Source organism: Coregonus clupeaformis, unplaced genomic scaffold, assembly GCF_020615455.1.
Source record: "Coregonus clupeaformis isolate EN_2021a unplaced genomic scaffold, ASM2061545v1 scaf0452, whole genome shotgun sequence".
Lineage (NCBI taxonomy): Eukaryota > Metazoa > Chordata > Actinopteri > Salmoniformes > Salmonidae > Coregonus > Coregonus clupeaformis.
Window position 1 is genome coordinate 151,814 of NW_025533907.1, and position 17,618 is coordinate 169,431.

Consider the following 17,618-nt stretch of genomic DNA (forward strand, 5'->3'; position numbering starts at 1 on the left):
CGAGGGAAAGATGACCGGAGCGAAGTACAGAGAGATCCTTGATGATAACCTGCTCCAGAGCGCTCAGCCAAGACAATGCAATGTCCTTGAGTGGCCCAGCCAGAGCCCGGACTTGAACCAGATCGAACATCTCTAGATGGACATGAAAATAGCTGTGCAGCGATGCTCTCCATCCAACCTGACAGAGCTTGAGAGGATCTGCAGAGAAGAATGGGAGAAACTCCCCAAATACAGGTGTGCCAAGCTTGTAGCGTCATAGCCAAGAAGACTCAAGGCTGTAATCACTGCCAAAGGTGTTTCAACAAAGTACTGAGTAAAGGGCCTGAATACTTATTTAAATGTGATATTTCAATTGTTGTTTTCTTTATAAATTTGCAAACATTTCTAAAAACCTGTTTTTTCTTTGTCATTATGGGGTATTGTGTATAGATTGATAACATTTTTTACAATCCATTTTAGAATAAGGCTGTAACGTAACAAAATGTGGAAAAAGTCAAGGGGTCTGAATACTTTCCGAATGCACTGTATATTGTTAAGTGATATACAGTACTGACCCCCTGAGGGCAGGTGATCCTCTTGGGCCGAGGAGCTTCCTGCTGGAGCTGGTACACTGTAAGTGACAAACATGGACTGTCAGGTAAAAAGCATAGTATTCAGTATTAGAATGGCTGCACTGCTGAGGCCACAATATGTATAGATATGTATATGTATATGTATAGATATGTACAGTGAGGGAAAAAAGTATTTGATCCCCTGCTGATTTTGTACGTTTGCCCACTGACAAAGAAATTATCAGTCTATAATTTCAATGGTAGGTTTATTTGAACAGAATAACAAAAAAAATCCATAAAAACGCATGTCAAAAAAGTTATGAATTGATTTGCATTTTAATGAGGGAAATAAGTATTTGACCCCTCTGCAAAACATCACTTAGTACTTGGTGGCAAAACCCTTGTTGGCAATCACAGAGGTCAGACGTTTCTTGTAGTTGGTCACCAGGTTTGCACACATCTCAGGAGGGATTTTGTCCCACTCCTCTTTGCAGATCTTCTCCAAGTCATTAAGGTTTCGAGGCTGACATTTGGCAACTCGAACCTTCAGCTCCCTCCACAGATTTTCTATGGGATTAATGTCTGGAGACTGGCTAGGCCACTCCAGGACCTTAATGTGCTTCTTCTTGAGCCACTCCTTTGTTGCCTTGGCCATGTGTTTTGGGTCATTGTTATGCTGGAATACCCATCCACGGCCCATTTTCAATGCCCTGGCTGAGGGAAGGAGGTTCTCACCCAAGATTTGACGGTACATGGCCCCGTCCATCGTCCCTTTGATGCAGTGAAGTTATCCTGTCCCCTTAGCAGAAAAACACCCCCAAAGCTTGTTTCCACCTCCATGTTTGACGGTGGGGATGGTGTTCTTGGGGTCATAGGCAGCATTCCTCCTCCTCCAAACACGGCGAGTTGAGTTGATGCCAAAGAGCTCGATTTTGGTCTCATCTGACCACAACACTTTCACCCAGTTCTCCTCTGAATCATTCAGATGTTCATTGGAAAACTTCAGACGGCCCTGTATATGTGCTTTCTTGAGCAGGGGGACCTTGCGGGCACTGCAGGATTTCAGTCCTTCACGGTGTAATGTGTTACCAATTGTTTTCTTGGTGACTATGGTCCCAGCTGCCTTGAGATCATTGACAAGATCCTCCCGTGTAGTTCTGGGCTGATTCCTCACCGTTCTCATGATCATTGCAACTCCACGAGGTGAGTTCTTGCATGGAGCCCCAGGCCGAGGGAGATTGACAGTTATTTTGTGTTTCTTCCATTTGCGAATAATCACACCAACTGTTGTCACCTTCTCACCAGCTGCTTGGCGATGGTCTTGTAGCCCATTCCAGCCTTGTGTAGGTCTACAATCTTGTCCCTGACATCCTTGGAGAGCTCTTTGGTCTTGGCCATGGTGGAGAGTTTGGAATCTGATTGATTGATTGCTTCTGTGGACAGGTGTCTTTTATACAGGTAACAAACTGAGATTAGGAGCACTCCCTTTAAGAGTGTGCTCCTAATCTCAGCTCGTTACCTGTATAAAAGACACCTGGGAGCCAGAAATCTTTCTGATTGAGAGGGGGTCAAATACTTATTTCCCTCATTAAAATACAAATCAATTTATAACATTTTTGACATGCGTTTTTCAGGATTTTGTTGTTGTTATTCTGTCTCTCACTGTTCAAATAAACCTACCATTAAAATTATAGACTGATCATTTCTTTGTCAGTGGGCAAATGTACAAAATCAGCAGGGGATCAAATACTTTTTCCCCCTCACTGTATATGTATAGATATGTATATGTACGCTTATTGAGTTATGCAGCCTTAAGGCCTCAACACAGTCTACGGAAACTAAGCCGACGGAGGTCCGTTTGCGTCGCGTTCCGAAAATTCAGACGCACAAACAGACCTCCTTCTGCTCCTTTTGCGTAGACCCCTTTACACACACACACACACACACACACACACACACACACACACACACACACACACACACACTAATTCATGCATTACTTCCCTATGGGACAATAAAGATTAGTAATGTATTCATTCATGCACTGTATGGGGTTATCAGCTGGACACTGATAGCTAAGGACATACAGTAACACTACAGTACAGCCATCACCAATGTATTCATCTCCTTTAAATCCTATTTTCACTCCACAGCTAACAGGCTGGTCCAGCTTATCTTTCTCCAATTTTGTGCACTAATTTGTTTACATCCCTGTGAGTGAACATTCCTCCTTTGCCAAGATAACCCATCCACCTGACAAGTTATTTGCCTTGCGCTATATGCTCAAGCAGATGTCTAATCATTTATTTGAGTTACACAGTTATTAATAACAACCCAATGCACACCTCTTGCAACTCCCTGTCACATGCATAACATTATTTTTAACCATGGAACATGTTTGCGTGTAGTGGTCCCAGCAGGACTTGGAAGGGGCACTAGATTCTGAGGAGTTAAACTTCCTAACGGACAGTTAGAAGGTTATAGTTGCTCTAATATTGGATATGCAGCATACACAGTCTCTGTATGGCCACTGACAGTATGGTTCAAAGACGGCTGGCTCACTTGTTGCCTAACTCCGAGCAAAGTCAACAAGGAACAGTAGGAACACCAGGAGCCATTAGAGAAGTCGAAGATATCCATAGGCTGCTCTCTCTCAGTGGTTTATATGACAGGTCCCGTTTATCACCAAACCCTATGTGTGAATGTCAATGGATATTTCACAGAGGGCTGCATCCCAAATGGCACCCTATTCCCTATGTAGTGCACTACTTTTGATCAGGGACCATAGGGCCCATAGTATGCTAGGGCCCATAGGATGCTAACAGTGTCTATTAATCCTAGTACTGGGACACAATGGGGAGACACAGGATGCATCCCAAATGGCACCCTATTCCCTATGTACTGCACTACATTTGACCAGAGCCCAGAACTACAGTACATAGGGAATAGGGTATAGGGTTTAATTTAGGATGCAACCAAAGTAACCCAGTGACACACGTAGCAGCAGCGCTGAGCCGAGCTGCCATCATGGATTAAGTGTGCTTAAAGAGTTTTGGGTGTAAATCAGCGAAACTGTTGAAAATGGAATGGAGATGAAACGTGTAGTGGAGTGACATGAATCACATCAAATGCTTAAGCCTGCGACAGTTGAATATATCTGAGCTGAGCTGGGCACACTAGGCACATTGTCTGTGGTAATGTACCTATTCTGTAGGGCATTACTGTAGACATAGAGATTACACTATACTTATGTCATGCAATAAGAATGTGTATGACACTAAGAGTGTATCCCAAATGACACCCTATTCCCTACATAGTGCACTACTTTTTTTATAACACAGCTTTATTGGTGAAGAACACAAAATTATACATGGTTACATATTTAGTGCGAAAGTAATGCACTAAATAGAGAATAGTAATGCACTAATTAGGGAACAGGGTGCCATTTGGGGACGCATCCTAAGAATGGTGGACGATGCAGGATTAGAAGAAAGACAAGAGTGTTGTTGCCGAGAACTCTTTCCTCTGTGTAATGTAACACAGCATTGGGAGTCGTGCTGTTTCCTCATTGTGATGTAACACAGCATTGGGAGTAGTGTTGTTGTGTAAAAGGTTAAGTCTCTGCACTGAATCTTCCCCACAACAGACTTTCCATGCGGGAGAAGGCAGACTCCTGACTTTGAGTTTTTGTTTTAGTCAGGACAACTCACATCAACCAGCAAGACCTGGACTTCTTCCACGGATACATGGACACACACACACACACACACACACACACACACACACACAGGATATCTTCCACGAACATGACGAAGACATAGTGAGCTCTAAAAATATCTCTCAGCCGGCGTTAGAAGAGAGAAGATTGGAGAGGAGAGAGAACTAACATAACAAGAAGCTGTGCTGAAGCATGGAGCATCCCAAGAAGCCTCACTGTACACACTAACTGTAATAACAGATGAAAGTATTTATGCTTTAATATCCTGATATGATCACATAAAGAGTCCTTTGTAGTGACATGCAGCAGCCTGGTGGCCATGATGACTAGGGTTCTAGCGTTCCACATTCCTCATCAACAACCAATGACTTCACACTGGATAAACAGTACTTTAGATACTTACAGTAAGACTTCCATATGGGCGGTTGGTAATCCTCAGGATCTGAAACAACAACACAGGAGGTGGGTCAGTGGTCAGAGAGAGAGAGAGAGAGAGAGGGGGGGGGGGGAGAGACAGACAGAGACCCACAAAAACAAATCCAATTTTGATAAACTCCCATATCTATTAGGTGAAATACCAGTGTGCCATCACAGCAGCAAGATTTGTGACCTGTTGCCATAAGAAAAGGGCAACCAGTGAAGAACAAACACCATTGTAAATACAACCTATATTTATGTTTATTTATTTTCCTTTTTGTACTTTAACTATTTGCACATCATTACAACACTGTATATAGACATAATATGACATTTGAAATGTCTTTATTCTTTTGGAACTTGTGAGTGTAATGTTTACTGTTCATTTTTTATTGTTTATTTCACTTTTATTCATCCATTTCACTTGCTTTGACAATGTAAACATATGTTTCCCATGCCAATAAAGCCCTTAAATTGAATTGAATGGAGAGAGAGAGCGAGAGAAAGAGACAGACAGAGAGAGCGAGAGAAAGAGACAGAGAGAGCAAGAGAGAGAGAGCGAGAGAAAGAGAGCGAGTGTTCAGAACTAGAAAGACTGGAGTTAGAAGGGTAAAGGGTTAGAAAACAGGCATGTATTCTTTGTTTCTTGGGTGAATTGTCAAATCTCTCATGTCTCTCTGTGGCCCAGTTACATTTACTCTGAATGGATTATGAACTCATCGTCACCATGGTTATTTCATAGTTGTTTATGTCTCAGTCATAATTATACACAGGGTTTATTCACACTGTGAAGCCTCATGAGATACTCATTGCTCAGTGAGTGAATACAGTTTCATTAAGTCCCCCTGCTTCAAGGAAAATCAATACACATGTCCACCTTATTATTTTAGTTAACAGGCTGTGTCCCAATGGCACCCTATTCCCTACATAGTGCACTACTTTTGACCAAAAGTAGTGCACTATGTAGGGAATAGGATGCCATTTGGGATGCAGACAAGGTTGCCAGTCAACAGATCTATAATACCTGGTGCAGCCCAGGGATATGTCCCTTCTTCACAGATAGATCCATCTTTATAAACACCTTTCAAGGCTAGCATTATGCCATGATGATGATACACAGTATTCATTACCAAAGAAGGGCAAAACAAATTAGAAAACGTGGAAATGCAATTTCCAGCCCAACACCCATGGGATCCGCTGTATCCTAAGGGGAAATGTGCTACTTTAATTGCATCGACGGTTGAGGTTTGTGTTTAATGCAGAATAATGTAACCACAATTTCTTATTCCTGTACTCTCTCATCATGCCCACAGTGTTCCCTTGGTAATGCATAAGTTGGTCCAACTTCCTCCTGCATAATATACTACCTACTATATGCTCCGTAAGTACCTTCACATAGTCATGTTGTACTGTTACAGTATATAGGCAGATCTAATGAATTAGTATGGCTATACTATGGATCTTAGGCTGGCAAGGCTGTGCATGACAACTATTCCAGAAACGTAGAGACCTACTGTGGGGCTAAGTCCTCTACTATCTTACAGACGCTTAGCAAGGTATCATTGTGTAAACGTAGCTAATAATATTGAAGCAGGTGGAATGATGGAACGTGGCATTAATGCATCACAAGGCTCACATATCTCTCTGCTGTTCCCGGTGGAAGGATGTCACTGACAGCTGGAGTAATTGCATGTGTGAACAATGAATCACATTAAGTTAGAAGAGACACTGACTTCATTTAAAACACCCAGGGACATCAGTCAAGGGATCAATATGCCGACCCACTGTTCACCCCCAGGGGACGGGCTGCACGCTAACTACTGACTACCCTAGGGCTACCACAGGCACACCTGAGAGAGTCAAGAAGAGCTCTCTCTCTCTCTCTGTCCTAAATGGCACCCTATTCACTTTACAGTGCATTATATTTATAGTCAACATAGGGGCACTGGTCAAAAGTAGTGCACTAGAAAAGGAAGTAGGGTGCTATTTAGGACACAACCACTAAACTCACTGGCAGACCAGACCTGCCTACTGTAGTACAGTCACTGGCAGAGAGCGGGGCTCTGAGGAACCAACCAGACAATGACAACTCACAGTAAGTTTTGTCTGAGTGAGTGACCGGTCCACTGGATCACTATGTTAACCACACTCTGACTGTTTTGTTGTCATCATTGGCAATTTCCATACAGCCACTTTCATGTGAGAGCTTTGAGGTGCGTACTCAAATCAAATCAAATTTTATTGGCCACATGCGCCGAATACAACAGGTGCAGACATTACAGTGAAATGCTTACTTACAGCCCTTAACCAACAGTGCATTTATTTTTTATAAAAAAGTAGAATAAAACAAAAAAAAGTGTTGAGAAAAAAAAGAGCAGAAGTAAAATTAAATAACAGTAGGGAGGCTATATATACAGGGGGGTACTGGTGCAGAGTCAATGTGCGGGGGCACCGGCTAGTTGAAGTAATATGTACATGTGGGTAGAGTTGAAGTGACTATGCATAAATCATTAACAGAGTAGCAGCAGCGTAAAAAGATGGGGTGGGGGGGGCAGTGCATATAGTCCGGGTAGCCATGATTAGCTGTTCAGGAGTCTTATGGCTTGGGGGTAGAAGCTGTTGAGAAGTCTTTTGGACCTAGACTTGGCACTCCGGTACCGCTTGCCGTGCGGTAGCAGAGAGAACAGTCTATGACTAGGGTGGCTGGAGTCTTTGACAATTTTGAGGGCCTTCCTCTGACACCGCCTGGTATAGAGGTCCTGGATGGCAGGAAGCTTGGCCCCAGTGATGTACTGGGCCGTACGCACTACCCTCTGTAGTGCCTTGCGGTCGGAGGCCAAGCAGTTGCCATACCAGGCCGTGATGCAACCAGTCAGGATGCTCTCGATGGTGCAGCTGTAGAATGTGTAAGGATCTGAGGACCCATGCCAAATCTTTTCAGTCTCCTGAGGGGGAATAGGCTTTGTCGTGCCCTCTTCACGACTGTCTTGGTGTGTTTGGACCATGATAGTTCGTTGGTGATGTGGACACCAAGGAACTTGAAGCTCTCAACCTGTTTCACTACAGCCCCGTCGATGAGAATGGGGGCGTGCTCAGTCCTCTTTTTTTTCCTGTAGTCCACAATCATCTCCTTTGTCTTGGTCACGTTGAGGGAGAGGTTGTTATCCTGGCACCACACGGCCAGGTCTCTGACCTCCTCCCTATAGGCTGTCTCATCGTTGTCGGTGATCAGGCCTACCACTGTTGTGTCGTCGGCAAACTTAATGATGGTGTTGGAGTCGTGCCTGGCCATGCAGTCATGGGTGAACAGGGAGTACAGGAGGGGACTGAGCACGCACCCCTGAGGGGCCCCAGTGTTGAGGATCAGTGTGGCAGATGTGTTGTTACCTACCCTTACCACCTGGGGGCGGCCCGTCAGGAAGTCCAGGATCCAGTTGCAGAGGGAGGTGTTTAGTCCCAGGATCCTTAGCTTAGTGATGAGCTTTGAGGGCACTATGGTGTTGAATGCTGAGCTGTAGTCAATGAATAGCATTCTCACGTAAGTGTTACTCTTGTCCAGGTGGGAAAGGGCAGTGTGGAGAGCAAGAGAGATTGCATCATCTGTGGATCTGTTGGGGCTGTATGCAAATTGGAGTGGGTCTAGGGTTTCTGGGATAATGGTGTTGATGTGAGCCATGACCAGCCTTTCAAAGCACTTCATGGCACATACTCAGTGTGCATCCCAAGTGGCACCCTATTCCCATGAAGCTAGGGTTACGGTTGTGGTTGAGACTAGGGTTAGGGTTGAACCAGGATGTGGACATGAAGCTAGGGTTAGGGTTACGGTTGTGGTTGAGGGTTAGGGTTGAACCATGATGTGGACATGAAGCTAGGGTTAGGGTTGTGGATGAGGCTAGGGTTGAACCAGGATGTGGTCATGAAGCTAGAGTTAGGGTTGTGGATTAGGCTAGGGTTGAACCAGGATGTGGTCATGAAGCTAGAGTTAGGGTTAGGTATAGGGTGCCATTTGGGACGAAAAATACTGTACTCTGTGTCTACAGTCATACATCTGACTGATAAAAACCAAATGCCTTTGTTCAAAAGATCTAGTTTGCATCTCAAATAGCAACCAATTCACTACACTTCCCTTATGGGCCCAGGTATAAAGTAGCACACTATAAAGGGAATAGGGTGCCATTTGGGACGTAACCACACTATGTCTACAGTGATATACTGTATGTGTCACAAAGCCTTTGTTCAATAGATCTAATCAGCACTCAGAAGAGAGACTTTTTATGGACAAACTTTCCCTAACTCAAAACGCAGGCACTTCAGAACACGGCTTGATTCGTATAAAATTGATTGGCCATCCGGCTCCATATACTCCAGTGTGGTTAGATTGCTTTGGGGGGAAATGTATTGTCAAATCAAATCAAATTGTATTTGTCACATGCGCTGAATACAACAGGTGTAGACCTTACAGTGAAATGCTTACTTACAAGCCCTTAACCAACAATGCAGTTTTAAGAAAGAATACCCAAAAAAAGAAAAATTACACAAAAAATACAATATAAAATAATAAGCAATAAAAGTAACAAATAATTAAAGAGCAGCAGTAAAAATAACAATAGCGAGGCTATATACAGGGGATACCGGTACCGAGTCAATGTGTGGGGGCACTGGTTAGTCGAGGTAATTGAGGTAATATGTATATGTAGGTAGAGTTATTAAAGTGACTATGCATAGATAATAAACAGAGAGTAGCAGCAGCGTAAAAGAGGGGGAGAGGGGGCAATACAAATAGTATGGGTAGCCATGATTAGATGTTCAGGAGTCTTATGGCTTGGGGGTAGAAGCTGTTAAGAAGCCTCTTGGACCTAGACTCGCCGCTCCAGTACCGCTTGGTCATTGTGTCTCTGCTCTGGCAAACAATCAAAATGAATGATTCTACTGCAGATCATTTGGAGAAGGTGATTTATTTTGGTTACCTTGCCAAACACTGACTTTTCCTTACTATTCTTTTGAATAACGGGTTATTCTGGAATGGTTGTCTGGGGGGGTGAGGGGGTGGAGGTCCTTCAGGGCAGGCCCAGAGCTGACGTACACTACTCTAAAGGACTTTAAGCTCATTAAATGGATGGTATAAGGGTTATGCTACATTTGGCAAAGCACAAGATATTAGGACATGTTATTACACGCCTAAATAATATGACATGATTTGTGGAGCGTACTGTATATGTAGGTCTAAGAAAGGGTTTAGGAAAGCCTTAGAAGATATACTGATTTGTGACCGAATTTCAAATAGGGAAAATTGAACTCCTGCTGCCTGTGTGTGTTGTGGAGGGAGAATAGTGAGAGAACACACACACACACACACACACACACACACACACACACACACACACACACACACACACACAGCCGGAGGGTAAGGGTTGTCCCCTCAGGAGACAGACAGATACAATTAATATCCTATTTCCCTCCATTACTCACCAGTCCCTGGAAGAATTTTATAAAATAATTACAGCGGTGTGTGTGTGTGTGTTCTCGGCGGGGTGTTTGCTTTGGAAGCAAAGAGAATAAGAGATGAATAAAGATCAAGCTTAGCAAAGACGTTCTCCCCTGAGAGAACTTCTGCTCAAGCAAGATTTAACAAAATGGAGATTCCACGCGAGCGGAAAATATTTTTGGTATCTCAGATTGTTCTGGCAATTCTCACATGGAAACTTCATTGGGAGGAAGGATGTTTGAAATGCTTTTTACATTTGTATCACAAACCATTTCTGAGAAAATCATGATGAAATTGGCAATTTTAGGCCCTTTTTACACCTAGACATGCTTCCTGTAAAGACCCTATGATCTGTGAACCGTACATGATACAGACACCATCTTGGAGTCATTATACTCCTTATAGTGTGCTCTAAAATATGGAGTATGTCTAGATTCTTTAAAAAATAATAACTCTGGAAATTTGACATGTTTGAAGAGTATATTGTTAAATAATATGTCTAAATATAAGCAAAATCAAAAAGGGTAGTTGAGATATTCATATTTTTTATGTAGAATAAATGAATGTGAAAATGTGTATTTCAGAATCTAGACATTCTCCATATTTTAGAGCACACTATAAGGAGTATAATGACTCCAAGATGGTGTCTGTATCATGTACGGTTCAAAGATCATAGGGTCTTTACAGGAAGCATGTCTAGGTCTAAAAAGGGCCTAAAATGGCTAATTTCATCATGATTTTTTTGGGGGGGGTAGATACAAAATGTCAAAAGCATGTTAAACATCCTTCCTCCCAATGAAGTTCCTGTGTGAGAATTGCCAGAACAATTTGAGATACCAAAAATATTTTCCGCTCCAGCTGGTGTGGAATCGCCCTAGAACACTCCTATTCACACATCTCAGAAAGAGGCCCCAACCTCCTCTCACCATCATCACTATCCATATGGACAGCTAGACCCAACCAAACAGATGGCCACACACACACACACCACTGAGCGTCAGATCATAGGGATGTAGCACCGTCCCTGTAGGGAGACCGTCTGTGCAGCAAACTGCTCTAAAACAAGCATATCCATCCAGTGTGTGTGTGTGTGTGTGCACAGGTATGCACAGATGTGTGTGTGTGTGCGCACACAGGTGCACGCACAGGTATGCACAATCACACGTACAGTGTGTACACAAGTGTGAATAAATAAATGTGTGTGTGTGTGTTTGTGCTGAGGGTCTTAGTGTGTTGTGAAATCTGTTATGAATGTATTGTCATGTTTTTAAAATTGTATAACTGCCTTCATTTTTCTGGACCCCAGGAAGAGTAGCTGCTGCCTTTGCAGGAACTAATGGGGATCCATAATAAATACAAGTTTGGTGGGTTAGAGAACCCTTCTGACTGCAGACTCAGTATGCTGGTTAGGTTAGCATCAGCCCAGGCCAGGCTTCATCAGTTAGGGGGAAACACATTGTTTGGTAATGTGATTCCCTGGCTGCCTGGTGGAAGCCACTGAGGGAACCAGGGTTTCTAATTAATAATGAATGGAGAGATAGACGACAGATGCATGTTGCATTAAGCAACTCACCCCATCTCTGTATGGGGACATCAGGCTAGTTTGTCTGTTTTCATAAAAACATACGACTGTTTAGTTATTGTTTTTTTAAAGTCACTAGAGGGTGATAACCTGCTAAAATTACTAGAATGTGAAAAAATGTAATCTTTATCTGTTGACACCAGTACTGTCCTGAAGCCAGACTAAACATGACTAGTAACAGTTTCTACTCCACTCCACTCCACTCCACTCCACTCCGTATGTGAATGGCTATGTGATGCAGAACAGAGTTTGACAGAAACATCTGTAGGACAACGTTTAAGAACAGATTGCTCTCTTCATTTGCAAGACTGTGTCTGCGGCCCAAATGGCACACTATTCCCTATATAGTGCACTAGTGGGCCAGGGCACTACATAGGGATGCAGCCTATGAGACACAAATCCTGCCTCTGCTCCTATCCAATGGTGTGGTTGCAGGCCTAAGGCAGAAGACAATATACACTTTCATCCTGCATCCCTCCATATACTCCCAGCCAGAGTAGGGCAGAGTGTTTGCTGAGTGCTGTGTGACTAACAGTGTGCTGGTGCACACTACTCAGCTCTCCTGTGCCAGGAATGCGGAGGAGTGTTCTCTCAGATCAGTGCACCGCACAAGCACGGCCACAAATTGTTTTTTCATCCAGGGGAATGAAAAATGATTGTGAAATATATCACTGATCACTTTTTTTTCTTCCCATTGGAGTATAATATACAGTGCAAGTCAGTGTCTGGGAAACGGCTTTCATCAACGGTCTATTCTTCTTCCAAGACTGTATTACCCAGATTTCTACTATGGGTAATATCCTACAGTGGGATGGATGAACTTTGTGGGTAATATCCTACAGTGGGATGAATGAACATTGTGGGTAATATCCTACAGTGGGATCGATTAACATTCTGGGTAACATCCTAGAGTGGGATGGATAAACATTGTGGGTAACATCCTACGGTGGGATGGATAAACATTGTGGGTATATTCTACAGTGGGATGGATAAACATTGTGGGTAACATCCTAGAGTGGGATGGATAAACATTGTGGGTAACATCCTACAGTGGGATGGATAAACATTGTGGGTAACATCATTGTGGGTAACATCCTAGAGTGGGATGGATAAACATTGTGGGTAACATCCTACAGTGGTATGGATAAACATTGTGGGTAACATCCTACAGTGGGATGGATAAACATTGTGGGTAACATCCTACAGTGGGATGGATAAACATTGTGGGTAACATCCTACAGTGGGATGGATAAACATTGTGGGTAACATCATTGTGGGTAACATCCTAGAGTGGGATGGATAAACATTGTGGGTAACATCCTACAGTGGTATGGATAAACATTGTGGGTAACATCCTACAGTGGGATGGATAAACATTGTGGGTAACATCCTAGAGTGGGATGGATAAACATTGTGGGCAACATCCTAGAGTGGGATGGATAAACATTGTGGGTAATATCCTACAGTGGGATGGATAAACATTGTGGGTAACATCCTAGAGTGGGATGGATAAACATTGTGGGTAACATCCTACAGTGGGATGGATAAACATTGTGGGTAACATCATTGTGGGTAATATCCTACAGTGGGATGGATAAACATTGTGGGTAACATCCTACAGTGGGATGGATAAACATTGTGGGTAACATCCTACAGTGAGTAACATAATTGTGGGTAACATCATTGTGGGTAACATCCTAGAGTGGGATGTCTTTCTCCAGTCTTTCTGTTCATCCTGGTAGTTTCATCAATCATAACTTCAAAGTCAAGTCTTGATTGGCTGGACCGACCTCGCTCATGCAGTTTCCTCATACAGCCGCTGTGTCTCCACCGAGAGAGGACGGTCTAGTCAATCAAGGCTTGGAGACCAGAGACTACTGTCACGTAGAAACAGCTGAAGACAGCAGCATCACAGCCACATTTGTTTACAGCAGCAAACCGAGGGGCTAATATAAAGCAGAACGTGTTGTGTTCACAGATTCATTTCTGAGGATGCGTCCCAAATTGCACCCTATTCCCTATATAGTACACTACTTTTGACCTGGACCCTGGGCTCTGATCAAAAGTAGTGCACTATATAGGGTAGAGGGTGCCATTTGGGATGCAGACGGAGTCATACGCCTCATAGAAAATATGATTCAAATGTTGTGTCTGTGTGCCAGAAAGCTCTCCAGGAAGATAATGATAGCCTTGTGTGACAGGCTCTCTATCCCTGGCAGCACAGTGCCTTGTAACGTCTGATCATTATATCCAGAGCCCAGCAATAATGACAAACCTCCACACCACAGTCAGAAAATACTTTCCCCTTAAAAGATGCGGTGGTCAAGTGGTAAATCCACTGCTTTTGGCAACGTAGTCATGAGATAATGTCTTGTGAAGTATGCGGTCGGCACAGCCATCCTGTATCAGCCTGGAACGATCGCTGCGTCCCAATTGGCACCCTATTCCTTATGTATGGTCAAAAGGTAGTGCACTTTATAGAGAATAGGGTGTAATTTGGGATGCAAACATTGTGTCTTGGCTCCCATGGGCAGCAGAGCCTTCTGGGTAATTTGATTCTGGTTGTGTGGTGTGGTATGGTTGGGTAGGTTGGGGGGGGGGGTCATTAGAAGACACTAAATAAATACGGGCAATCATATCATATGTTCACTCTGACGACAACAACCCAGCAGCAATACTCCTGAGTGGCGCAGTGGTCTAAGGCACTAGCTCAGTTGATAGAACATGGCGTTTGCAACGCCAGGGTTGTGGGTTCGATTCCCACAGGGGGCCAGTATAAAAAAAAAAATATATATATATATATATATGTATTCACTAACTGTAAGTCGCTCTGGATAAGAGCGTCTGCTAAATGACTAAAATGTAAATGTAAAATGCAATAGGATAAAAGCTCCTCCCACCCACTCACTGTACATTCTGTAACTTATATTGAGTTTTGGTCACATTGTTGATCTTGACACAAACACCACCTTGCCCTGCACAGTTGACTGTTCCTATGGTCATTGATGGTTTGTGAGACAAGCAGCACATGCTTCACTATGGTGGATTTTATTTTAGGAGTGACTTTTCCTCTGGATAGAATAGTGGTGGCAACATCAAAGACATAAACACACACACCCTCTCCTGGCTATTAAACTACTCAAAACAACAAGAATAACCACTTCTCCACTGAGATATACCACACACACACACACCAACTCCCTGTGGTTACTGGCGTGGCCTCCACATACATTAACCAACAGTGTGATAGTGATGTTTGCACTTTATACCCTGACAAACATGGGCACCACACGTTTATCTATACTGTGTGTGCAGGAGGAGGCTACAGCCAGCAACTGCTGTTTCACTCTCAGTCTGTTTGAGCAGCTGTGGCACTTTTCCAGTTCATATTCTGAACATTTCTGACATCAGTCTTTCCTATCCTCTACATCAGGGCTCTCCAACCCTGTTCCTGGAGAGATACCGTCCTGTAGGTTTTCACTACAACCCTGTTCCTGGAGAGATACCGTCCTGTAGGTTTTCACTCCAACCCTGTTCCTGGAGAGATACCGTCCTGTAGGTTTTCACTCCAACCCTGTTCCTGGAGAGCTACCGTCCTGTAGGTTTTCACTACAACCCTGTTCCTGGAGAGATACCGTCCTGTAGGTTTTCACTCCAACCCTGTTCCTGGAGAGATACCGTCCTGTAGGTTTTCACTCCAACCCTGTTCCTGGAGAGATACCGTCCTGTAGGTTTTCACTCCAACCCTGTTCCTGGAGAGCTACCGTCCTGTAGGTTTTCACTACAACCCTAATCTAGCGCACCTGATTCGAATAATTAGCTGGTTGATAAGATGAACGAGGTTAGTTACAACTGGGGTTGGAGTGAAAACCTCCAGGAAGGTAGCTCTTCAGGAACAGGGTTGGAGACCCCTGCTCTACATGATTGACTCATAAACCCAGAGAATATTCTAGGCAGCTGATCCTATAGGTATCTAAAGACACTCAGACCACAGCATATATGGCATCTTGCCAACTAGTGAGTGACCGACTTCAAATGTTTTACTGGGAATAAACAAGTATTTTTGAAATGTCACATCAAGCCCCAGTCTTCATGGGGGCATGATGGAAAATGGTAGATTTAGGTAGAGGGACCCCATCCCTGGTGTCTCTACCAACCAAATATAGCAGTGGCCAAACTTGCCAGTCAACAAGTGGATTATGGGGACAATTGCGAATTTTATGATAGTTATCCAAACAAAACCACATGTACATCAATGACAATTCCAACCCTACAATCTCAGCCTCTTCATTGAGAGAGGCGTTCACTTCCTATCCAAGATGATGCCTCACTGAAACCAGACTCAAGAAGGTATGCCTTAAAAACACATTAACACACATTATCTTTGCCAACGACTAGACTGGTCTGTCACTCTCAATCAAGCTCTTGAACGTGGAACGTTTATCGTTCTATGTTCAGCGGCAGAGGGCAGAGGAGGTTAAAGAGAGCAAGACATGAGAGAAGGAATTAAATGAATTATTATCGACGCGAACGTAGCCGACTGGTGTCGTGACTTATTGGGTGATGTCTGTCAATTACGCACAGATCGAGATTAAAAAAAAGTTACATTATGTGTATCACAAACGAAATTCATGCATGCCAGCTTTGACACAGTTAGCTCACAAGCCCCTATATTAATTGCATTATGCAATAAATATGAGAGAGAGAGAGAGAGAGAATAACGAGGGTGATAATATTATCATTGATAAGCCTAACAAATAATAAAATGTTATTATAAGGCCAAATAATATATATAGGAAATTGTTTGTTATTTGTTTTATCAAACAACATATTTTCATTTAAGACTCTTACCAGAAGACACTGATGAACCCGACAAACTTGAGTTGCTGGATACTGCCATCCCAATCCGCTTCAGGCTCGGTCTGGTCACTCGCGGTCGGTCGAGGTGCGCTCACAGCCCGTCCCCGGTAGTCCGTCCATCTCACTATGTCACATAGCGTAGCCTACTCTCACTCACTGCTTTGGCACGAACTGACACTGTTTATTTCACGTCCGTTTTCGTTCCTTCTGAATTCCTGTTCTTGTAGGTGTAACGTTCCAGCGCGCTTTCACTTCTCTCTGTTCCTTTCCCTGGCGGTTCCCTGCGCGCCGTATGTTGTCGCATTTACTGTAGCTCCACTCACTGGCAGTAGTGTAAAAAATAGTCAAGCGACAGGATCACAGGAACAAGATCAACTTTCGATCATCTTGTCTAAATGCACAACTATACACAACATTAAAGTTTGTCAAATGTATCCACTGGAAGGGCGGCATATGCTTTCGCCATGTTGAATAAAAAATACACTATCGTTTCCATGTGGTGGTGCCACTTCTAGGATCGAATAAACACACTAGACTGGGACGGAGCCGCCTTCTTAAAGTGGAAGTATTCAGTAAACTGAAATAGACGTCTGAACTCCAGTCAATCGGAAGCAAATCTATTCCTCTGAGCTCTGACCTTTGATTTCAATATGATGATGATGATGATGATGATGATGATGATGATGACAGAGTGCGTGAGTGCAGGGCAGGCTGCTGCTGGTTCAGAGGTTCACTCCCAACTGCCATAATAAAATCAAATAGCCAGAATAAAATACATATTTGAGGATGTTTAATCAGAATATAAACTCTATAAGACTATATTGCATGTATTCAACTCCAAACCATAAAGTCCATTTACACCCTTTAATCATAATAATAATAATAATAATATAATAATAATATGCCATTTAGCAGACGCTTTTATCCAAAGCGACTTACAGTCATGTGTGCATACATTTTTATGTATGGGTGGTCCCGGGGATCGAACCCACTACCCTGGCG

At 43.3% G+C, this 17,618-nt stretch overlaps 1 protein-coding gene across 1 annotated transcript in view; it reads right to left on the reverse strand.

Annotated features, from left to right (window-relative positions):
- Positions 1-17,147, reverse strand: part of LOC121586946 (beta-chimaerin-like) — a 68,417-nt gene extending 51,270 nt beyond the window's left edge. Inside the window, exons 1-3 of the mRNA XM_041904026.2 lie at positions 16,608-17,147; positions 4,673-4,711; positions 555-610 (exon numbers count right to left, since the gene is read on the reverse strand). Of these exons, the coding sequence (XP_041759960.1) occupies positions 555-610; positions 4,673-4,711; positions 16,608-16,656 (144 nt within the window). The 5' untranslated portion in view covers positions 16,657-17,147. The remainder of the gene's footprint in view (positions 1-554; positions 611-4,672; positions 4,712-16,607) is intronic.
- Between the last annotated feature and the right edge of the window lie 471 nt (positions 17,148-17,618).